This window comes from Nerophis ophidion, linkage group LG14 (assembly GCF_033978795.1).
Source record: "Nerophis ophidion isolate RoL-2023_Sa linkage group LG14, RoL_Noph_v1.0, whole genome shotgun sequence".
NCBI lineage: Eukaryota > Metazoa > Chordata > Actinopteri > Syngnathiformes > Syngnathidae > Nerophis > Nerophis ophidion.
This window is the reverse complement of record NC_084624.1, coordinates 22,369,389-22,395,441: the sequence shown is the minus strand read 5'-3', so window position 1 is coordinate 22,395,441 and position 26,053 is coordinate 22,369,389. Positions and strand designations below refer to the sequence as shown.

Genomic DNA, 26,053 nt, shown 5'->3' with positions numbered 1-26,053 from the left:
CACCGCTGCAATTTTACGAGGCGGTCGCCCATGATCTGTGGCCGACAAGAGTATGGTGGCGCCCTCTACTGGCCCACCGGAAAGGATGGTGGTGCCCCCAGCTGCTGGCCCACCGGAGTGCGTGGTGGAGTCTGCTGGCCCACCGGAGTGCGTGGTGGAGTCTGTTGGCCCACCGAAGTGCGTGGTGGCGTCTGCTGGACCACCGGAGTGCGTGGTGGAGTCTGTTGGCCCACCGAAGTGCGTGGTGGCGTCTGCTGGACCACCGGAGTGCGTGGTGGTGTCTGCTGGACCACCAGAGGTGATGGTGCCGTAGGTTGCAGACCCACCGGATGTGATGGCGCCGTAGGTGTCGGACCCACCGAAGATGATGGTGGCATCTGCCGGCCCACCGGAGGTGATGATGGCGTTTGCCGGCCCACCGGAGATGATGGCGCCGTCTATTGCAGATCCACTGGTTCGAGAAGTAGCTGTGCCTCAGCTGCACAGCTACTCATAGCCCCCTCCTCAAGAGACGGATCCCAGACGTCCCCAGATATGCCCACAGTCAACAGGGGTGAGTGGGAGAGGGTTTGAAACGCTGCCGAACTCTTCTTTAATTTAGTCTTTAATTTTAACGCTAAATTAAGCCTCTCTGCCAAAGACATCTCTGTGGGGTTCGAATTTGGCTGGATTATTCTGTCAGAGTTAGTTTGTGACGAACCCCAAGATGCAGAGATGGAGGCACGCATTGAATGGGAAAACATGATTTAATTAAACTAAACAAGAACAAACAAAAGAGTACAACAAAAAGAGCGCACAAGGCGGATAACAAACAAAAGGAGCTTAGCATGGAAGCTAGCAAAAATAAAAGGCTTAGCATGGAGGGTCGCATGAAAGGAACAGGGAATAGAAGTCGTTACGTGTTGTACAAAGACATAATAGGAAGCAGAGAACAAAAATCAGTAAGCTACAAACCATGGCCGGTTCTATACAGGGGCAAGAGGGGGCAGAGCCCCCTTAAATAAATGTCTTGCCCCCTCAAATCAAAATTTGAGAAAGTAAATTTTAATAAACTCACACAATAACTACATTACAAGTTGACAAAATTATCTGCACTAGCGGAAAAATCCGCCAAAAAAGGGACACACACGATATAGTAGTGTCGGCTTCCCTCTCATTTCCTCCCTCCTCTGTGCGTGTATTCAACATTCTACAGGCTGCGCAGCAGACACACGCCCGCTCACACCCCTCAGCCCTCAGTAAACATCCAATCACTGTTGCAGTATGAAAGTAAAAGAAAAGGAAAAGTTGTCTACATTTATCATATACTTGTTAGGATGGGTGTATTTGTGTAGTCTTATCTGTCATAAACACGTTTATCGTCGCGGACTTTCGGTGCTACGGAGTTCCTTTTTTTTTTTTTTTTTTTACAACTTGACGAGAGCAGTGACAGTGGAGGCTCTGAGCAGCAGTGGTTTGGAAGGCAGAGAGCCTCCACTGTCCCTGTAACAAGCTACAAGTCATTTATGATGCTGTTAATGAGGGTAAAAATGAAACATAAGGTATATATCCTGCTTAGCAGTCAGGGGCGTCGCCAGACATATTTCAGTGGGGCACATGCCCCACTGTTGATCTGCAGTGCCCCAGTAAAAATTTCACCAATAAAAAAAAAAATGCTTCAGAGTTTTAAGTCTACATAACATAGACAACAGCGCACATACTACTTAGTATGGTAATTGAATACTACTGTATTCACGCCACGTAACAATGACCACGTGGCTAATTAATATGGTAATTTATTCACGTGTGGATCGAGACTTCGGTTGAGAGAGAGAGAGAGAGGGGCTGCGAATCACTGCGTGGGGCAGGTAACGTTAGCCAACAACAATTTGTTAATTACATTATTTTGATTTGGATTTGACTCAAACTGTAACTCCTAGATGGATATCAGAAAGTTATTCGCCCGCAGCAGAGAAGAAGAAGCGATGAAAGAGAGATGTAAGTGAAGTCCTAGCTAGCTAGGCAACATCATTGTCTTAAGTTGATGCTAAGTTAGCCAACGTTATTCCTTGTATCAAGACAAACATATTCATTTGCTGTACGAGCTGTCGGGGGAATTTCCAATGAACATGAAACATAATGTTGGTTATTGTCTGCTGGTTCTGCATCAATGATGATTTGGAGTAAGCATGTGTGAGTTGAGTGCTTCTAAAATGGTTTATCTTCAGGAAGAAAAACATTTTTCCATATCATCAAGTCGTGAGCCAAAATTTTAAATCATTCAAGTTTATTTCACAGAAAAATAGCACAGTAGACTTGTCTTGTTAACCTGGGTTGATTAACACCAGGTGTGGCCAGGTGCCAATTAGCCGCAGCTGAAGCGAAAAAGCGCACATGGAGAAAGACAGGAAACCAACAAAGTAAGAGCGCTAACAGGAAATACTACGCACACAGGAAAAAACTAGAACACAAACAAACTGTCAGGGGCCAGCCTGACAATAGTGTCATTACTTGTACTGCAACAAGTGGTGGAAAAGTGTATTGCAACTGAGTACCGCTGCAACCCATACCGACCACAGCTGAGAAAAGAGATATTTGTGGCGGCTCTTTAGTGGGTGCTTGCACTATGGCCCTATGGTTCAGAAACACTGGTACAAATATTATAATAATTATTTTTTAAACGATAGTGATGATAATAAGAGTATTAATATTAACAATACATAAAATAGATGCACAGCCAGAAACAGGAACAGACCCAACAAAGCAAACATGAGAATAAAGAGAACACAAATTAAGAACCTAAGAAGAGTTTAAAATGATCAGTCAAATACTATATAGTCTTGTGAGAAATAAATAGTGTTTAGATAAATTAACAAAATGAACAAACACGAAAAAAGAAAATATATATTAACATGATTATTTTATTTTTTAAATTATGATTGAAAATAATTACATTTTATTTTAAAACATTAACAGTTACATTTCAAAAGAGCTATCTGAGGTCTATTCTTGCCATTTTGGATTATGCAAAAATGGATGGAAATTAAAAATATTCTGATGAATAAAGGAGTAAAAATAAACAATATTATTTGAACGATTCAATAACCATACGGGGATCCTACATCTGCCATCCCTTCTCAAAGTTTCTCCTTTTTCCTCAGCTGGGAACTTTTGAGTTGTTCCTTGCCTGGATGTTGGATTAGATCCGTGTATGTCGTTGTTTAGGGCGATATATATAAAAAAAAGATTTCTTGATATTACAAACATATCTCATTTTTTTTGCACATATTTGTGTGAAAAAAAAATAAAATAATGAAAAATAACTTAATGCAAAGACAATCGACCTGTTACATTTGTTGAGGATTAAATTGTGGATTCTAACTATACTTGCTAACTAAATAAATAATCGGTGTGGAGGTTTCCCTCTTGTGTGGGTTCTCCTGGCCGACAAATCTTTGGGAGCCCGAAGATCCCTGACCTACAGTTTGAATAAAGTTGTTTTATTTGCATGCACCCCTTGAGCGATTGCTTTCCAGCAATATTAGTTTTGGCTTTTAAATCCCACGTGTCTCTCCCTGGCTCCAACTCCAACTCCCAACATTTCTCTCGTCCCGACTGCTGCTAATAAAGGCGACGGGTGATTAGATAACAAGGCCCACCTGGGTCATCTATTCACCTGCCGCTGTCTTTGAAGCCGGTCATTGCACACCCTGCTCCGCGGCAGGCCTGCAGGCCACGACCCGCTCCACAATCGGCTTTAGCAGTTTTTGTGGAAAATTGCATTACAAGAAAAATATTTTTACTTGAAAAAAAAACACTTTAGAAAGCATATTTTAAAGTTTGATACATTAATATTATTTTCTCTGCTCTTTAAAATTGTAAAGCTATGAGACAATATTTATGGCTATTATCATATATCACTCCATTTTTTCCAGGAATGAGTTTTAGGAACTGTAAAAATGCAAAAAAAGGAGAAAAAAAGAATTAAAGAGTTTTAATGATTATGGCTTACAGCTTATGAAAACCTGGAATTGAAGATGTCAGAATGTGAGCCCATGTCATATATTAGTTGTACTTGTAAATCTAATTTCTGGTACAAACAAGCTTTTGCCCGATATGCAAACTTTATGAGTTTCTCCTAAATAATATACATGTTTTGTTCATTGTAATGACGAAGTTGACCCTTTTTGTGTACATCTTGTTGGGCAGGGGTGTCAACCTCGTTTTCACTGAGGGCCAGATCACAGTTCTGGCTGTGCTCAGAGGGTAAACAGTAAATAATAAATGAAAATAGATAGATAGTACTTTATTAATTCCTCCAGATTTCCCTCAAGAAAATAAAAATATATATATTTAATATATTTTTTCAAATATATTTTTTAAATATATTTTTTAAATATAAGATACACATGTGGAAGTTTAATTTCCATATAATTTTTTCACACTTTTTTCTCCAGCAGGAAGTGACTTTTCAGCTACATCCGTATCCTCTCCTCCTGCCTTCGACCACTTACTGTTAAAGACAACAGATGATTAGACTAACACTTACCACCTGTGAAATCTAATCACCTGCCAGGTGTGTCTCGCCGTCAGCACATGCTCCACCCCTATCCGATGGTGCTCGTCCTCAGCGCCATAGATAGCGGCGGTGACCTTTGCTCCTGCAAGCGCACTGGCCACACCACCCTCCACAATATATTTATAAGGATTTACATCATAATATTACACAATTTCCTATGTATTTGATTGGTTCTGGCCACTGAGGAGTCAGTTTTTTGTTTTTTTTAACGTAAAATCAATTGTCATTTTTACGGTGTACACTTTAATGGATAATTTGCTTTGAAATGATAAGTCAATCATATTTATTTTTATAAAAATAAGTTTGTAATGTATGATGATATAATATGTTACATTAGAAAACATGAAACTAATCATTGTTGTTGCAGATTATAACTACTTTCCAACCTAAATTTATACATTACATGATTAACCTGAACAAAATTATTAGTACGGATTCATACATACGTTAAGCAGATATTGGAGTATTTATTTTTATTTTATGAAAAATATTTAATGCATAATAATATGAGATTGTTACAATATTTATAATAATAAATACAAATCTATGCAAATGCATGCAGTAGATATATGTTTTCTGTCAAAATGGAAAAAAAGAAATACATTTAATAACTAGATAAGGCAATTCCTGAAGGAATCACGTGTGAATGCTCCAATGCTGAAGTTCAACTGAAATGCTGACAGAATGTAGTATGAATGTAAGAACAGTTTGAATGTTGGAATGGTTCGAGTGTTGAAGAGTTTGAATTTCCAGGAAAACCGGAATTTGGTTTTAAATTTGGGAAAATGTTAGTTGGATGAGTTGAATGTGGTGATGTTGTAATGGTTTGAATAGGTTGAAAAATGTACAAATTGTGAAAATAAAAAAAAATAGCCAATTCTTTTTGAATAGAGAAAATGTCCCTTAAAACTGATTTCTTGGAAATCTGGGATTTTTTTTTAAGTGTTGAAGAAGAGCACACAATTTTGAATAGGATGAATATTTTGTAATTGGAATGGTTTTAATCGGATGAAAAATGTGGAAATTGTGGAACTTTGAAAATTGTCCCATTCTTTTTAATGGACATTTTATGGAAACTTGGGAAATTTGGGGAAAAGCGGGATTTTTTTTGAAAAATGTTAAAAGACTTGAATGTTTGGAATGAGTTGAAATGGTTGGTGTTGGAATTTTTTTAATCCGTCTAGAAATGTTGAAGTAGTAACATTTTTTTAATTGAGAAATGGTATTTAGGAATTTTCAGGAAAACAACCACATTTTTTGTCCAGATTAAGAGAAATGTTTGGATGGTGGAAAGGTTGAAGTGGGTTGAAAAATGGGGGAGTAGTCGAAAGAAAAAAAGTTCAACAAGGATTTGAAAAAAAGAGACTTCTAGGAATTCCTGGAATTTTTTTTGAACTTGGAAAAATAATAGTTTAAATGTTCAGGATGAATGAAATATTTTGAAGGTGGAATGGTTTAAATCAGTTGAAAAATGTGGAAATGGTGGGAGTTTGAAAAATGGCCAGATCATTTTGAATGGGAAAAAATGTCCCGGAAAATGTAGAATTCTGGGAAATCTGGGAATTTTTGGAATTTGTCGAAGGTTAAGCCCGCGATTCCGGAATAGGCTGAACAGTTTAAGTTGGAACCGTTTCAATCGAGTAAAATATGTGAAAGGTAAAGTGCGCCAAAATCTGGAAAAGTTTGGAGCATTCACACAATGATAGATTAAGTGCTTTATTGACACATTATTTCCAGGCTAACAGGCGCCATATAAAATGACGTGGTAGGCCAGACCTGGCCCCCAGGCCTTGGGTTTGACACCAATATTGTCGGTGTAGGCTAACTTTTTAGAATTCTGTAACACTTGATTCAAACTGCATCACAAGACTACAGAAATAGTGCACACCACAAAAGTGGAATGTGATCATTGGTGCGTCTCTTCCTTTCATTTATTTTCTGTTGACAGCATTACTGCTAAAGGTGCAAATAAATCAACTGAAGTTTTCACCTCTTTGGTTTGATAAGCAGCAAACTCCATCTGCTTCTGAGGCCTATTCCTAAAAAAAAATGTTTAATACTTACTCCCCAAAATCTCCACGAAACAAAGCTGTTGCGTCCTTCTTATGAGCCGAGTAATCTTGCAAATGTCTTGTTTTAAGAATAATTTCGCACTAGACCCAATTTCCGCCCCGGAGAGTAACCAGCTATCATTCTATTAAGATTCTTGTCGAAGTCTGCAGCCAAACTGTGAGCGGCTATGAAGTATTTTCAGCTCCCCAGAGCTTGAGCTCCAGCGTAAAATTTGATTTGGGTGTTTAAGTAAGGAGGGCGAGGCCTCCTTTTGTGTGTTTAGTATCCTCTTCTGCTGCTTGTCGTGGGGAATGTGTGGGAACAAATTCGCGACAGTGCGCCTCGCGATTGGTTTGAGGGGTGGCCACGTTCCGAGTGAGAGTTTGGCGCCCGTGCAAGGCTTGGCGGGCGTCTTCAGGTGGCACCGACCTCCTCTCCATGTCAACTACCCTCTTGGCTGCACCATCCCCCCCAAAAGCCAGTGCCCCTGAGGCAGTGGAAGGAGGGGATGAAGGGGCGCTCCCCTGCTGTGCCCCTCTGCAGCCCTTCATGGACCCTTTTGTGGCCCACCCCTCCCTTCCACCCTTCATTCCCCCACTGCAGTCCCCCTCCCTCCCGCTCCCTCCCCTGCTGGGCAGGTGACAGGCCCCTGAATGCGGGCCTCGGCGTCCCTGATGGCTCCTACAGATGGACCGTGGTAATCGGTCCAATAGAGCCCTGCCACAGGCTTTTCCCTGCTAAGATACAAAGGCTTGGCCGCAGCACTTCCACAGAAAAAAAAAAACAGAAAGCGAGAGAGGAAGAGTACAGAGGATGACAAAAGCAACACTGTCATCCGCCATTAAGGGAGAGCCTTTGACGGAGTGTTTTCTCTAGTTTCTAATAATAAAAACAAGGAACAAGGGGGGGGTGAAGAAGGAAAGATCCACCCCCACTTTGCAGTCAACATGAGTTACTGTGCCAATGGGGAACTTTATGAACGACCATTCCCTCCCTTAGAATTCGTTCGGTGCCATTTTTGTTTGCCGCTAATCACAGAATGTTTCAAATCCCTGCCAAAGCAATGTTTGAAGAGTATCAAGTGATGCTTTCATAGCAGCAACCACATATTCAAGCTTGCAGCCTGTGAGAGCGTTCATGCCAGCGTGGCACTCCTTTGTACAAATGTAATAAAGACCTCCTCTCAGCATCAGAATCTTCTACGCTGGCAAGTCCGAGCACCGCTGGCTTCCCAGGGCCCAAATCCGTGTAATGCCTGGTCAGACGCACACTAGCAACCGGCGCAAACATTTCCTGCCTGGCTGCAGAGGCTCCGGAGGCAAGGGGAGATCCCTGCTACTACTCCCCCCTTCCTCCATGTCTGACTTGGCACTTTTTAATTAAAGCTTTAAATCTGGAGGGTGGGGGAGACAGACCAGCCTCTGTCCTGGTGCTCGCTCTAACCTCGAAAAGGTGCAATGAACCCTCCTCGTGGATTCTTTCTCTCTGGAGTCCATCTGTGTTCTTTGAGCGAAAGCCTGGATAGAGCGAGACGTAGCAGATGCATGTTTGTGACTGAGAAAGTGAAGGGGGACTGCTTACGTGTAATTGGGGACAATAGTGGGCTGTCACGCTAGTTTGCGGCGCCTAATCATTATTTAATAGACGGGCAACCTCCCCCCCCAACGCAGCAATAGTCCTCGTCTTCTACTCACAGGCCTTCATTGATTCCAGTCTTCTGCCGAATTAGACCCCAAAAGCCGGCCCTTCGGCATCCACTCTGCCCTCAGCAGAACAAACAGATTAAGGAGCACCTGCAAAAGAGCCGAGCGCCCTTAACTCTGGGACCCTATCGGCTATGGCGCACAGCATGGCTAAGACCGGGCGAGACACAGTGTCCCGGGGAATGGAAGCCCCCGGAGAGATCTAGTCCTCTTTAATCCGTGTTCAAGCAGCCTCTGGCTTTTGATCCCTTCAGGAACCACAGAGGAGTTTAAAAGAAGCAGGAGAAGACAATTTCAAGTGGCTCCGTACCATGTGTTGCATTCACTGACACCCTTTGTCTCCGAGCGGGCTATTGTGCGGCAGCTTAGCCAGCCACCCAAAGTAACACTTTATTTGTTTTCCAGCCAGTCACTCCGACGAGGGCTCCGACGTGGACTCCGAGCCGGGGTTGCCGCTGAAGAGGAAGCAGCGGCGTAGTCGCACCACCTTCACAGCAGAGCAGCTGGAGGAGCTGGAGCGGGCCTTCGAGCGCACGCATTATCCCGACATCTACACCAGGGAGGAGCTGGCTCAGAGGGCTAAACTCACCGAGGCGCGCGTTCAGGTTGGCATCTTGACTGTCAGGCGATGAGTGGCTCTCGTCATGGATCATGCGGGTGTTAAACGGTCGCCACACATTCCGTACGGCGCTAAGAGACATGTGTTCAATCCCGGCAACCCTCGACCCCGAGCTCACCCCCACTGACTTCAGACATACACTGCACCCACTGTGTGTGAGGACAGCTTGCTATTTTAGTCAGGGGCGATGTAAAGATCCCCAAAATACATCACGCCTGGTTCAGATGGTGTGCTGATGCAGGCTTTAACAGCTGGAACAGCCCTCTGGCTTTCTATGAACCTACTGACTGGCCGCGTTACACAAAGATGTCTGTGGTTTCACTACACGCTCCGCATGTTAAGATCTCTATCAGTTCAGCTGCCTGTAATGACACAGAAGGGTCTTTACACAGCGCTGCAAAAGTCGATTTTTTTTTTCCCCAGTCCAGGTCATCCGATATGTAAACATAGTGGGATTGTTTCTTCTACTCTCAGGTGTGGTTCAGCAACAGAAGAGCCCGGTGGAGGAAGCAAGCGGGGGCCAATCAGCTGATGGCGTTTAACCACCTCATCCCAGGCGGTTTCCCTCCGTCGGCCATGTCGGGCCTGCAATCTTATCAGCTGTCCGACAGCCCCTACCCTCCATCATCCATAGCTCAGGGTGGGCATGCATGATAACACTCTCCGTGGACACATTATTAGGTACACCTGCGTCAGAGTCAACACAAGAGCTGTGGTACAAAAACACACATTAACTGCTGCACACAAATGAGTGAAAATGTGTCAAAACTGTGTTGCCTGTGCCAGTATTTTTCTGACGAACTAAACCCCAAAGTTTGTCTTTCACTTCGTCACACAAAAAAACACCCACTATAACTTTGAGCCGAATAGCCACGAAACTTGTTACACACCTTGTGAGGACTGACAAATTTGAGCAGGTCTAGATTAACAAACGCAGCTAACTGCCCCATACGTCAATGACCATTAGTCAAAGGACGTTACAACTTTGAGGATATCTGTACTACATGTATACTATGTTTTTTTTCTTCTTCCAACACAACCTTTAGTGCCGCCACAAATGTGAGTTACGGTTATCCTAGCCCAACCTTTTTGGCTGAAAGAGCCCTGAAAGCCAAATATTTTAAAACGTATTTCCTTGAGATCCATATGATATTTTTTTTAACACTGAATGTGTGCATTTTTGATTGGCTGATTTATTGAAACTTTTATTAGTAGATTGCACAGTGCAATACATAGTCCGTACAATTGACCACTAAATGGCAACACCCGAATAAGTTTTTCAACTTGTTTAAGTCGGGGGCCACTTTAATCAATTCATTTAAGTAAGACCAACATTTTTAGATTATAATAAGTCTCTGATTCTTTTTAATAACATTGTTATTCTGAAGCTAACCAATAATAAATAAAATACCTCTTACCATTAATGGAGCGGTAGGAAAAACGGATTGATGGATTAAAATTCATGAGAATGTTTTATATTTTGAACATTATTTTTAACAGTGTGAGTACCTGTAGAATTATTCATTACTTATCGTGTTAAGTAATGTCAGCTAAGATTTATCTTAGCGCCAGGTGCAGTCATCAAAAGAGCCACAACTGGCTCTAGAGCCATAGGTTCCCTACCACTGTCATAGCCTGATGTCATAGGTCTGACTTTTCTACTACAAATCTCCACCTTGGCATAAACATTTAGGGTAATCACTTGAGCAGTTTTGTTCGTGTAATCCTACCAACTAACCAACAAACAGCAGTTATTAGTTAAACCCAATGCTAATTCATGATTAATTTTGATTGACAGACTTATATCATTATTGGAGTTTGTAGTAGTCTGCTGTTTGTCCCTCTCATTAAAAGGTAATCAAAATGTTAGTGCTGTCAGATGATTACATTTATTAACTTGATTAATCACACAATTTTATTAATTAATTGAGTGCATAATTTATATCAACTTTGAAAAAAGACCCTAACACAGTAGTTCTTAACCTGGGTTCGATCGAACCCTAGGGGTCCGGTGAGTCGGCCTCAGGGGTTCGGCAGAGGTCAAAACACACCCAACTCATCGTCACAATAAAAACTTTTCCCTATCGGCGTATTACAGATACGGCAACAGCAGAAGTCCCACTGATTTGCAGGTGTGTAATTTGTTGTGAGTTTATGCAGTCTAGTGTGAGTTTAGTGTCGGTTTTGTTCTTTGAACAAGGTGATGTTCATGCACGGTTCATTTTGTGACCAGTAAAAACAACATGGTAACACTTTAGTATGGGGGACATATTCACCATTAATGAGTTGCTTATTAACAATGCAAATTAGTAACATATCGGCTCTTAACTAGTCATTATTAAGTACTTATTAATGCCTTATTCGGCATGGCCTCATTATAACCCTAACCCTCTAACCCTGGCCCTAACCCTCTAACCCTAACCAAATAACTCCAAATTAAGTCTTTGTTACTCAGAATATATTCTCCATACTAAAGTGTTACCAAAAACATATAACTTTGTATTGAATTTGAAAAAAAAAACATTTTATTTTTGACTAGGAGGGGTTCGATGAATGTGCATATAAAACTAACGCGGTTTGGTACCTGCAACAAGGTTAAGAACCACTGCCCTAACATTTGGACACAAATGCAGTTTAATTATCAGAATGTCATGCAGAAACATTTTTTTTATGTTTTACTTGAATGTACTTGCTCAAAACTTACTAACGGTTTTATTGAAAGATTTTAAAATTAAATTTGACAGAGGGCACAAAATTCGAAGTCTCCTCACTCATCTTTGTATCGAGGTCTGCATTGACCTGATCACTGTGGAAATCTGCTCCAATGTTCAAATAACAATCAACGATTAAAGAAAAGGAGCATGATTTATCAAAAGAAAATGCACGATTAATCTATGTTTAAATATGACTAATGTGGTAATAATTTGTGATTAATTCCATGAGTAAAAGCGTTATCTTTTCAAAGAAACCTTACAGCTCTTCTCAGGATGTTCAATTGTTCGCAACTGGACTGTTTGGTTTGTCTTGGAAGACTTTTCGCTGCTCATCCAAGTAGGTCTCATCAGTTCGTGCTCAGACTTAGATTGGTCGGATTTAGTCCAAACGGTTGGTGCCAAAACCCCAAATATTTATTTTCCAAAAACCAGAGTATACTCCAGACCAGAATGCCATTTGTGCCATTTGTTTACAACTGAAAGGAATGCTTACCCGGGAGATTGACTATTTTGGACTGGTAGTAGCCGATCCACAGCGATGGTTCTGCCACACAATACTTCAATGCTAACGAGGGGAGTATACACTTCAACGAATATCGTTGGCGTTGACAGTTAGGATTGCACGTTTGCATTAAAGCAGTTGTTTTTCTCACCACTATTGGGTGAAACCATCCTTGCCCAGGCACACCCTCCTGGTGTTGGAGTATAAATATTTGGGGTTTTGGCACCAACCGTTGGACTAGATCTGACCAATTTAAGTCCAAGTCTTGATCTGACCTATCTAAGTCTTAGACTAGATCCGACCAATCTAAGTCTAAGACTACATATGACCAATCTAAGTCCAAGACTAAATCTGATTAATCTAAGTCTAAGACTAGATCTGACTAATCTAAGTCAAAGACTAGGTCTGACCAATCTCAGTCTATAAGCACAAACTGATGAAACCTACTCAGATGAGCGGCGAAACGTCTTCCAAGACAAACCAAGCAGTCCAGTCGCGAATGATTGAACGCCCTGAGATGACAAGGACCTGGATGAATGAGAACCTTCATAGGTATCTTACAGCTCTTGTGTCGGATCTCATTGGATTGTGGAGGTGTACCTAATGTCATATAACATGCGTCTTTACACATAATTTTAATAAGCATGCTTGTAAACAGTTTTCGGTTCTATTGTGAACAGTCGCTGAGCAGCCAAGTACAGTGCACCGGCCGCAGCCTCTGCCGCCCACGTCCGTGCACCAGAGCGGCCTCAGTTCATCGTCCGGTTCTCAGGACGGGGGTTCGGCCTACTGCTTATCTTCCGGACGTCACGGCTTCTCAGGATACTCGGACGGCTTTGCAGCGCCGACGGGACACTCAAACAGCGTCAACCCCGCCGCCATCGGCAACAGCCTCTCACCTCAGGTCAGTCGGCGTGGCCGTTTGTTATTGCCTTGACATTGATGAGATCCTTGTTAGGCAGCTTTTCATTTGTGTCCGTGTTGATGAATTTGCAATGCGGCAAATGTCAATCCAGGAGGAAGGCTTCAGATGTGCGGCTGCAATGCGATGACACAAATCAAAACTGAAAAGACAATTATGGTCGATTACACAGTCATCAGGCTCCGTCAGTGGCTCCCCATCGGGCCGGGAGATGGACTAACAGGCGGAAAACGAGCTTTTAGCCGCCACAAAGGGTTGGCCGGGCCCAGATGCAATGCATGCTGGGTACTAATTCCCATGAGAGAGTGCATCTCGGCATCCTGTCAGGCACAGATAAACACAAGCAGTGCCTCAGGCTGGTTTGTCACCAACCCGAATGCCTGAGGATGTATGTATTTCAAGTTAAAAGACTATCTTTATTACGGCCTGCACTGGGAGGAAGTGATAGGTGGCTCACACGCTAATTGACGTCTTTGAAATGAAAAGTGAAAGGGAAATGAGGTGCTCAATTTCATTTGTCATAGACAGGAAAGATTCTTTTTGTCACAGATTGTTGTTTTTTACTGGAAGGGGAAACCTTCCGATTGGTACGCTCCAAGGGTCACGGAGCGACCGGTCTTCCAATAAAAATAGGCCAAAGGTCATGTGGCCTAGTGGCTGGTTTCAGCATTAACCTTCAGCGGGCAGCTCCTCACCACAAGGTCTTACCGGCCTTCCAGGAATGTCAGTCTGGAAGTGCAATCACACAACTCCTTAATTGATTCCAATGAAGTGATCTATCACCTTGTAACGCAGTGTGTAATATATGCAAATGATTCACTTTGTTGGCTAATTCCTTTTAATTTGTGTATTCATTGCAGCTGCTGGAATGCATATTGAGACGCAGCTCGCGCCCTTTCCAGATTAGGAAATGATTAATTTGCTGATTTTGGTTTCATCAGGAGGACGTAGTGATTACGTTTGATGACTTTGAGAAGACATTGAAAACTTTACAACGTGTACGGCTTGCTTTTAAATCTCCCTTATTTGCTTATCGGAACTCCAGTTCTGCGAGTGAGCCACGCTTCTCTCCCGAGAAGTTCACTTAGCTCCAGATATGGTCACATCTGGAGCTTTTAGCCATTATGAACAGGGTGGGTTTTAGATGAGGGAGATTCTTGTGGGTGAAGTTAGGGCTGCTGGCCTTCCACTGGAGGTGCAAGGGTCCCTGGCATCCCTCTGCTGATCTGGTGCATACCAAAGCAATCCGTTCTCACCAAGGGAAGCGAACGGTTGGGATTTGCACCCCCCTGAGACCTAATCCCCGGAACAACCTCAAAACAGACACGGCATTGCGGACCGCTGCCGGAGAAATGTCCACGTATTTCCAAACCTAAAGAAAAGAAAGCGGAGAACACCGAATGCTTATAGATACATTAATAATATTATTACATATGATTTCTGATTGGTGCGATTTATTTTAGATTTAGTAACTAATTGTTTTATCCTATCAGGGACAAGCGGTGGTAATTGGATGGATGGACTAATAATACTCATGTTGTCATTCTATGATACTTATTTAAAAAATAGTTTTTCTTTTAATTATTTGACTACATTAAATGCCTTTTATTTTTAATTTACTCATTATGATTGTATACCTATTATATTTATCCCATTTTCAAGTAATTGTACAATTTTATTTGTACAATGTGTTATTATATATATATGTATATATATATATATATATATATATATGTATATATATATATATATATATATATATATGTATATATATATATATATATATATATATATATATATATATATATATATATATATATATACACTCACACACTTACATTTTTTACATGTTTGATTTAAGTAACTTATTTTTTATCACATCAGGGACGATAGGTGGAAATGATGCATGGACGAATAATAATCAGGTTTTCATTCTATAATATTTATTTTACTTTATATTTTTAATGAAAAATTAAATTTGATTGCATTAAATGCCTTTTATTTTTAGTTAGGTCATTATATTTATATACCTATTATATTTATCACATCTTACATTTTTTTATGAAATGTCCAATTTTATATGTACAATATGTTATATATATATATATATATATATATATATATATATATATATATATATATATATATATATATATATATATATATATATATATATATATATATATATATATATATATATATATATATATATAAAGTCACTCACTTAAATTTTTAAAATGTTTGATTAAGTAACTTGTTTTTTATCATATCAGGGACAAGCGGTGGAAAAATGGATGGATGGATGAATAATAATAATAATGATAATGTCTTTCAATGATACTTATTGAACAACTTTTTTTTTTAATTGTATTTGATTCCATTAAATGCTTTTTATTTTGATTTCTATTAAAATGAAACATTTTTGATTAGGTCATTATAATGATACACCTATTATATTTATTACATTTTCTTATATTTTTAATTATTATTTATTTGTCATTTTTAATTATTTGTATATATCATTTATGTACTCACACACTTACAACTGTTTTATTTTTATTTATTTGTATGTTTATATGTAATATTTTTTGTGATTAATGGCCGAAACCAATTCTACTTAAAAAATCTGTTAAATATAAATAACCAAAAATTATTTATTTCACTAAATACTGCATTCATTGTTGATTATTACTTAAAATAATGACAATCACTATGTTGAAACGTGTGCGGTCTGCTCATTGACAGCCTATCAGTATAATTCATAACGCCAGCTGGCTGCCAGCATGGGAAGTTTGCTGCATCAAACGGCATTATTTATAATTTTGTCATACTTTATTTCAGCTGCCTTTCCATTCAACTCTCTCACCTCTTGTTTTCATTACACGGACTGTAACTCTTTCCTTGCGAGTCTTGTTCGATGTGATGTGTTGCCCCCCCTCCCTTTTCCAAAAAGACAATTTCATGACTTTGTTTCTCACGCAAACCTGTGTGCAGCTGTTCATGATGTCTCACCAGCAGCGAGGCTCACACATCACAGCAAAAACTGATAGGAAAACCAACGCGCACACACCCACAAAAGTACTGTTGTATCGGTTCTACACTTTGACGGCACACACACACACACACACACACACACACACCCAACCCCTCGTTCCCACGTACCCTTTTGGCCTTTAGGCCTCGCAAGGACACGGTGATTTTAGGGCATCAAGAGATTGTGAAAGAGGGTGTGTTGCTTTGAACAGACACACCAGTCTGAAGGCAGACATAAACATCAATTTTAAATACTTCAAAGTAACATATTTAGCATACTATTTTTATGATTTTTCTCAAAAGAGATATGTTTGCGTCGTGCTTTGTTTGGTTTCGTTTTTGTTTGCACAATTATGCTGAAATTGATTAACAAAAACATTGAAATCAACCAACGTAAAAAAAATCAAGCCAAATTTAAGTTCAGAACATATATAGGATTTTTGCTGGTTAGCCCAATTAAAAGTACTTAACAATTACAGACGAAAATATGAACCGGTATTATTCATAACATCACAACTTTTCAAAGACAAAGCTAGAATCTAAACACCACAAAGATTTGGAAATTGTATCTTGTCAAATGTTTTACTATTTTAGCAAAATACATTTCTAATGTTGTTTTGGTTTACTGTTTGCTAGTTAGCAGGATTACGCTAAAAGTGTTTAACAATTTTGACAAAAACATAGAATTTGAACAGTGAAAATGTCACACAAAAGCCACAATCTAAATACTACAAAGTTGCAGAGATTGTATCTTGTCAAGTGTTCGACTATTTTGGCAAAGAAAATGCATTTCTATTGTTGTTTTAGTTTACTGTTTGCTAGCTAGCACGATTATGCTAAAAACGTTCAACAATTTTGACAAAGATATAGAATTTGAACAGTGAAAATGTCACACAAAAGCCACAACCTAAATACTACAAAGTTGCAGGGATTGTTTCTTGTCAAGTGTTTTACTATTTTGGCAAAGGAAATGCATTTTTATTGTTATTTTAGTTTACTGTTTGCTAGCCAGCACGATTACGCTAAAAATTGCAGAAATTATATTCTTTCAAGTGTTGTCTATTTTGGCAAAGGAAATGCATTTTTATTGTTGTTTTAGTTTACTGTTTGCCCTGTGATGAGTTGGCGACTTGTCCAGGGTGTACGCCACCTTCCGCCTGATTGTAGCTGAGATAGGCTCCAGCGCCCCCTGCGACCCCAAGCTGTAGAAAATGGATGGATGGATGGATAGTTTACTGTTTGCTAGTTAGCAAGATCATGCTAAAAGTGTTCAACAATTTTGACAAAGATCTACATTTTGAACAGTAAACATGTCACACAAAAGCCACAATCTAAATACTACAAAGTTGCAGGAATTGTAACTTGTCAAGTGGTTGACTAATTTGGCAAAGGAAATGCATTTTTATTGTTGTTTTAGTTTACTGTTTGCTAATTAGCAAGATTACGCTAAAAGTTGCAGAAATTACATCCTTTCAAGTGTTTTCTATTTTGGCAAAGGAAATTAATTTTTATTTTTGTTTGAGTTTACTCTTTGCGAGTTAGCACAATTACACTAAACGTGTTGGACAATTTTGACAAAAATATAGAATTTGAACAGTATAAATGTCACACAAAAGCCACAATCGAAATACTACAAAGTTGCGGAAATTATATCTTGTCAAGTGTTTCACTATTTTGGCAAAGGAAATGTTTAATGTTGTTTTAGTTTACTGTTTGCTAGTTAGCATATTTACACTAAAAGTATTTAACAATTTTGACAAAGATAAATCATTTGAACAGTGAAAATGTCACACAAAAGCCACAGTCCAAATACCACAAAGTACAGAAATTGTATCTTGTCGAGTGTTTTACTATTTTGGCAAAGGAAATGCATTTTTATTGTTGTTTTAGTTTACTGTTTGCTAGCGAGCCCCATTACGCTAAAAGTGTTGAACAATTTTGAGAAAGATAAAGATTTTGAACAGTGAAAATGTCACACAAAAGCCACAATCTAAATACCACAACGTTGCAGAAACTGTATCTTGTCAAGTGTTTGACTATTTTGGCAGAGGAAATGCATTTCTATTGTTGTTTTAGTTTACTGTTTGCTAGCTAGCTCGATTACGTTAAAAATGTTCAACAATTTTGATGAAGATATATAATTGGAACAGTAAAAATTTCACACAAAAGCCACAATCTAAATACTACAAAGTTGCAGAGATTGTATTTTGTCATGTGTTTTACTATTTTGGCAAAGGAAATGCATTTTTATTGTTGTTTTAGTTTACTGTTTGCTAGTTAGCAAGATTACGCTAAAAGTGTTCAACAATTTTGACAAAGATAAAGATTGTGGGTGAAGTTAGGGCTGCTGGTTAGCCCAATTAAAAGTACTTAACAATTACAGACGAAAATATGAACCGGTATTATTCATAACATCACAACTTTTCAAAGACAAAGCTAGAATCTAAACACCACAAAGATTTGGAAATTGTATCTTGTCAAATGTTTTACTATTTTAGCAAAATACATTTCTAATGTTGTTTTGGTTTACTGTTTGCTAGTTAGCAGGATTACGCTAAAAGTGTTTAACAATTTTGACAAAAACATAGAATTTGAACAGTGAAAATGTCACACAAAAGCCACAATCTAAATACCACAAAGTTGCAGGAATTGTATCTTGTCAAGTGTTTGAGTATTTTGGCAAAGGAAATGCATTTCTATTGTTGTTTTGGTTTACTGTTTGCTAGCTTGCACGATTACGCTAAAAATGTTCAACAATTTTGACAAAGATATATAATTTGAACAGTGAAAATGTCACACAAAAGCCACAATCTAAATACTACAAAGTTGCAGAGATTGTATCTTGTCAAGTGTTTTACTATTTTGGCAAAGGAAATGCATTGTTGTTGTTGTTTTAGTTTACTGTTTGCTAGCTAGCACGATTACGCTAAAAGTTGCAGAAATTATATCCTTTCAAGTGTTGTCTATTTTGGCAAAGGAAATGCATTTATGTTGATGTTTTAGTTTACTGTTTGCTCTGCGATGAGTTGGCGACTTGTCCAGGGTGTACAACACCTTCCACCCGATTGTAACTGAGATAGGCTCCAGCGCCCCCTGCAACCCCAAGCGGTAGAAAATGGATGGATGGATGGATAGTTTACTGATTGCTTGTTAGCAAGATTATGCTAAAAGTGTTCAACAATTTTGACAAAGATCTACATTTTGAACAGTGAACATGTCACACAACAGCCACAATCTAAATACCACAAAGTTGCAGAAATTGTAACTCTTTAAGTGGTTGACTATTTTTGCAAAGGAAATGCATTTTTATTGTTGTTTTAGTTTATTGTTCGCTAATTAGCAAGATTACGCTAAAGTTGCAGAAATTATATCCTTTCAAGTGTTTTCTATTTTGGCAAAGGAAATTAATTTTTATTGTTGTTTGAATTTACTGTTCGTTAATTAGCAAGGTTACGCTAAAAGTTGCAGAAATTATATCCTTTCACTTGTTTTCTATTTTGGCAAAGGAAATTAATTTTTATTGTTGTTTTAGTTTACTCTTTGCGAGTTAGCACAATTACGCTAAACGTGTTGGACAATTTTGACAAAAATATAGAATTTGAACAGTATAAATGTCACACACAAGCCACAATCTAAATACTACAAAGTTGCGGAAATTGTATCTTGTCAAGTGTTTTACTATTTTGGCAAAGGAAATTTTTAATGTTGTTTTAGTTTACTGTTTGCTAGTTAGCATATTTACACTAAAAGTATTTACATATTTTGACAAAGATAAAGAATTTGAACAGTGAAAATGTCACACAAAAGCCACAGTCTAAATACCACAAAAAACAGAAATTGTATCTTCTCAAGTGTTTGACTATTTTGGCTAAGGAAATATATTTCTATTGTTTTAGTTTACTGTTTGCTAGCTAGCATGATTATGCTAAATATTTTCAACAATTTTGACAAAGATATATAATTTGAAAAGTAAAAATGTCACACAAAAGCCACAATCTAAATTCTACAAAGGTGCAGAAATTGTATTTTTTCAAGTGTTTGGCTATTTTGGCAAAGGAAATGGATTTTTTATTGTTGTTTTAGTTTACTGTTTGCTAGTTAGCAATATTACGCTAAAAGTGTTAAAACATTTTGACAAAGATATAGAATTTGAACAGTGAAAATGTCACAGAAAAGCCACAATGTAAATACTACAAAGTTGCAGAAAGTGTATCCTGTCAAGTGTTTTACTATTTTGGCAAAGGAAATGCATTTTTGTTGTTGTTTTAGTTTACTGATTGCTAGCTAGCACAATTACGCTAAAAGTTGCAGAAATTATATCCTTTTGTGTTTTTTATTTTGGCAAAGGAAATATATTTTTAGTGTTGTTTTAGTTTACTGTTTGCTAGGTAGCAGGAGTATGCTATAATTGTTCAACAATTTTGACAAAGATATAGAATTTGAACAGTGAAAATGTCACACAAAAGCCAAAATCTAATTACTACACAGTTGCAGAAATTGTATCTTGTCAAGTGTTTTACTATTTTGGCAAAGGAAATGCATTTCTATTGTTGTTTTAGTTTACTGTTTGTTAGTTAGTACGATTATGCTAAAAGTGTTTTACAAGTTTGACAAAGTCGTACAATTTAAACAGTGAAAATGTCGCACAAAAGCCAATATCTAAATACCACAAAGTTGCAGAAATTGTAACTCGTCAAGTGTTCGACTAGTTTGGCAAATGAAATGCATTTTTATTGTTGTTTTAGTTTACTGTTTGCTAGTTAGCAATATTACGCTAAAAGTGTTCAACAATTTTGACAAAGATATAGAATTTGAACGGTGAAAATGTCACAGAAAACCCACAATCTAAATACTACAAAGTTGCAGAAAGTGTATCTTGTCAAGTGTTTTACTATTTTGGCAAAGGAAATGCATTTGTGCTGTTGTTTTAGTTTACTGAATACTAGCTAGCACGATTACGCTAAAAGTTGCAGATATTATATCCTTTAAGTGTTTTTTATTTTGGCAAAGGACATGCATTTTTATTGTTGTTTTAGTTTACTGTTTGCCCTGCCATGAGATGGCGACTTGTCCAGGGTGTACACCACCTTCCGCCCGATTGTAGCTGAGATAGGCTCCCGCGCCCCCTGTAACCCCAAAGGGAATAAGCGGTAGGAAATGGATGGATGGATAGTTTACTGTTTGTTGGTTAGCAAGATTATGCTAAAAGTGTTCAACAATTTTCACAAAGATATAGATTTTGAACAATGAACATGTCACACAAAAGCCACAATCTAAATACTACAAAGTTGCAGAAATTGTGACTTGTCAAGTGGTTGATTATTTTGGCAAAGAAAATGCATTTTTATTGTTGTTTTAGTTTACTGCAGGGGTAGGGAACCTATAGCTCTAGAGCCAGATGTGGCTCTTTTGATGAATGCATCTGGCTCTCAGGTAAATCTGAGCTGACATTGCTTGACACGATAAGTAATGAATAATTCCACTTGTGATCACAGTGGTAGAAATAATGTTGAAAATATAAAACATTCTCATGTATTTTCAATCCATCCATCCGTTTTCTACCGCACCTGTTCAAGAAGTTGTGTTAATGGTAAGAAGTTATTTATTGGTTAGTGTGGGGCTTTCTCTCCTGGGGGGGGTTCTTCACACCACCAAGCACCGACACGAGAGCCTGTTTTAGGTTACAATATTGTTTTATTTTTCAATAGTTTCCAGCAGTTGTCTTTTTCTGTTTTTTTCTCGCTCGCACTCTGGCTCCAGCTCCAACCCTGTCTCTCCACCTGGCTGCTGCTTATAACAGAGCGACAGGTGATTAGATAACAAGGCCCATGTGGGCCATCTACGCACCTGTCGCTGATTTCGAGGCCGTTCCTGGCACACCCCGCTTCACTGCAGGCCCGCAGGCCACGCCCCTTCAATAGCTAGCTTCAGAATAACAATGTTATTACCAAGAATAAGAGACCTATTATACTCTAGAAATGTTGGTCTTACTTAAAAATGGACGCGTTTAGTTGCGTTCAGTGTTGAAAAAAATATTATATGGCACTTACGGAAATGCATTTTAAAACATTTGGATTCTTGGCTCTCTCAGCCAAAAAGGTTCCCGACCCCTGTCTTGAGGTATTCATGTGTGATTTCCACAAGTGTCTGTAGTGTACATGTAGAGGAAGGAGAAACACGGCCATGTCTGGATGACTCGCCCTTCACATTTCCAGTGGTTGGCTCCGAGTTACGAAACCTCTTTATTATGAAGCTGGCTCTGGCGCGTTCTTTCTGACGTCAATTCTTATTTGGGACGTGGTCTTTCTGGCGTCACTTCCTCTCCGAACTCAGTTTGTAAACGATCGATGAGTCCACACGATTGATGAGTCTATGAGCCGGAGATTCAAGAAATACACGGCTGACTTACCCGTGTAAAAAATAGTCCGAGGAGGGCTACCTTAAACGATAGTTTAGTGTGGCTGACAGGGGCTTAGTACTTAGTACGTACTTAGTGTAGACATGGCATCGACTGTAGCTTCATTCTCATCAGCAAGTAAACATATTTACCTGTATTACTAAACTTGTGACTTACTATGTGACGCTGCAGGAGGTTAGCGTTTGACAATGAACAGTAATACTTGATGTATTTTTCTTCTAACCACACAACTTCCCTCCCCAACAGGTGATGGGTCTTCTGAACCCAGGAGGAGTGCCTCATCAGCCCCAGAGTGACTTCGCTCTCTCCCCTTTAACCGGAGGCTTGGAGCCTAACGGCGGCATGGCCACCAGCTGTCACGGTTCCCAGCGACTGGAGGCTTTACCGGGTCTGACCAGCATGCCCGCCCTGCCCAGCACGCAGTCTTACTGCCCGCCCTCCTACACTTCGCCGGCCTACGCTGTAGACCACCATCCGCCGTACCAGTACGGACAATACACCCAGAGCAAGGTAGGCATTCACAGATGTATTTAAATATAAAACTGCATGTCAGCAATGTGTTATAAGGGTGACACAGGCTATTATCATTACATTTTGCCTTTTTTTTTAAAAACGTATTTTTTATTTTTAGCGGTAATTATGGGAACAATTTGACTATACAGTATATGATCTAGCCCGGTGATTATCAAAGTGGTACACCAAAGAATAACTTAACGAAGGCTTTACACCGTATTTTTCGGACCCGGATTATAAGGCGCACTGCCAATGACCAGGTCTATTCAGGTCTATTTTCATACAAATGGCACACCAATTCATAAGATGCATTGAAGGGGTCATATTATGATTTTTATCTAAATGTAAAAGACTTCCTTGTGGTCTACATAACATGTAATGGTGGTATTTTGGTCAAAATGTTGCATAGATGATGTTTTACAGTTCATCTTCAAGTCGCTTTCTGACAGTCGCTTCAGGATGTGCCGTTTTGTGGGCGGTCTTATTTACATGACTCACCTTCGACATCGTTTTCTCCCCGTCATCTTTGTTGTAACGGTGTAGCGTGCAAGGATGGGGGTGGAAGAAGTGTCAAAAGATGGAGTTAACTGTTTTAATGACATTCAGACTTTACTTCAATCAATAACGGAGCAGCATCTCCTCATCCGTGGCTCAGTAGTGCAATAACAACGCCGGAAACTTGTCCTGTGAAAAAACTTCTGACTGGAACACTCTAATAACTAAAGTTCCTTGGGTGAATAATGTAAACTCACTACACTGGTATGTTTTAGTGCGTCCATAGCGAGTCTACTTACAGATATAATATAAGTACAAACTTTACACTACTTTATATTAAAAATGGCAACAGCAGAAGATAAGAAGCTATATAAGAAGATAGAGAAAAATAAGAAGTTTATCTACTACGGTGTCGGCACGATAGACAATTGCGGACGCGTGCACATTTTCAGGACTTATGCAGATCCCAAATACAGATCAATAGGGACCAGAAGGTAAGAAAAGTTGTTTTTTAATAATATTGCGAAACAATACACCAGATAATGTCTGCTAATAGGTGCCCTTTTGCGGCCCTTATACACACACCATAATAATACTTGTATGTTTAATGCGCCGACAATCCATCAAAATAGCTTCATACCTTACCGATTTTTGAGTGCCGTGTGTAATGTTCTATATTTTCAAATTAACATTTCAAGTTTTGGTGTTGTTTACCACCATCACATTGCAGTCTACACGTATCTCTTATGTATGACTTCCATCTACTGGTCACACTTATCATTACACCATGTACCAAATAAAATAGTTTCAAGGTCAGTAAACACAACCATAATTTTTTTGCACATTAGAGTGCACCGGGTTATAAGGCGCACTGTCGAGTTTTGAGAAAATGAAAGGATTGTAAGTGCGCCTTATAGTCAAAAAGATACAGTATATATATATGAAAAAAAATATATATATACTGTATATACCGTGTATTAAAAATTGTGTAAAAAAATTATATATATATATATATATATATATATATATATATATATATACATATACATCCATCCATCCATCCATTTTCTACCGCTTGTACAAACACACACATATACATATATATATATATATATATATATATATATATATATATATATATATATATACTGTATGTATGTATATACAGTATATATTTGTATATATAATGTATGTATGTATAAATATACAGTATATATATATATATATATATATATATATATATATATATATATATATATATATATATAATGTATGTGTGCATGTATGTATATGTATGTATGTATATATACAGTACATATATATATAAAATGTCTGTATGTATATATACAGTATATGTATATATAATGTATGTATGTATATTTAATGTATCTATATATTTAATGTGTATTTATATATATATATATATATATATATATATATATATTTTATTTTTTTTTATTTTTATTTTTTATTTTTTAATAATTTCAACAAAATAATACACAATCCTCCCACTTCCAAAGACATGCACCTGGGGATAGGTTGATTGGCAACACTAAATTGGCCCTAGTGTGTGAATGTGAGTGTGAATGTTGTCTGTCTATCTGTGTTGGCCCTGCGATGAGGTGGCGACTTGTCCAGGGTGTACCCCGCCTTCCGCCCGATTGTAGCTGAGATAGGCGCCAGCGCCCCCTGCGACCCCAAAAGGGAATAAGCGGTAGAAAATGGATGGATGGATGGAATACACAATAATAGTACAATTCCAATTCCAAGCCAGCAACAATCAGAATAGCAATCAACGGAGTAACTGAGAAAACGTGACACAAAACAATCCAAAGTAGTCAAACAAAACTGAAGAATATCAACAACAGTATCAGTATTCATAACAGTGATTAAAAATCCCTCCCTTACATTGTCATCACAGCCATTTATAAAACATTGTAATGATTAAAAAAAACAAAAAAAACAATGGTGTCACAGTGGCATAACATCTCATCAGCTTGACAACACAATCCATACATCCACCTATTTCCTACCGCTTGTCCCTTTAGGGGTCGCCGGGGTCGCTGGAGCCTATCCCATCTGGATTCGGGCGGTAGGCAGGGCACACATTGAGTCCAATATTTACCACAAGAATACAAAGAAGTTATATTTAAGGTAAATTTTTACAGTGAAAACTAATTTAAATTATCGATCCCATTTTCCAATATGTGACTTATTATTACCTAAACTAAATGCAGTTTTTCCACAGCGTGTGTATACCAGTTTGTACAGTATTTATGTGTGTACACCTGTAGTATGTATTATGTGTGTATACCAGTCAGTAGGTATTATGTGTGTATACCGGTCAGTAGATATTATGTGTGCATACCAGTCAGTATGTATTTATGTGTGTATACCAGTCAGTATGTGTTATGTGTGTATGTATACCAGTCAGTATGTATCATATGTGTATACCAGTCAGTATGTATTATGTGTGTATACCAGTCAGTTTGTATTTATGTATGTACACCAGTCAGTATGCATC

The 26,053-nt window shown here is 38.5% G+C and overlaps 1 protein-coding gene across 1 annotated transcript in view; it reads left to right on the top strand.

The window, feature by feature from the left end:
- Window positions 1-26,053, top strand: part of pax3a (paired box 3a) — a 69,709-nt gene that overhangs the window by 32,130 nt on the left and 11,526 nt on the right. Inside the window, 4 exon segments of the mRNA XM_061921118.1 lie at window positions 8,719-8,918; window positions 9,407-9,597; window positions 12,845-13,052; window positions 22,768-23,031. Of these exon segments, the coding sequence (XP_061777102.1) occupies window positions 8,719-8,918; window positions 9,407-9,597; window positions 12,845-13,052; window positions 22,768-23,031 (863 nt within the window).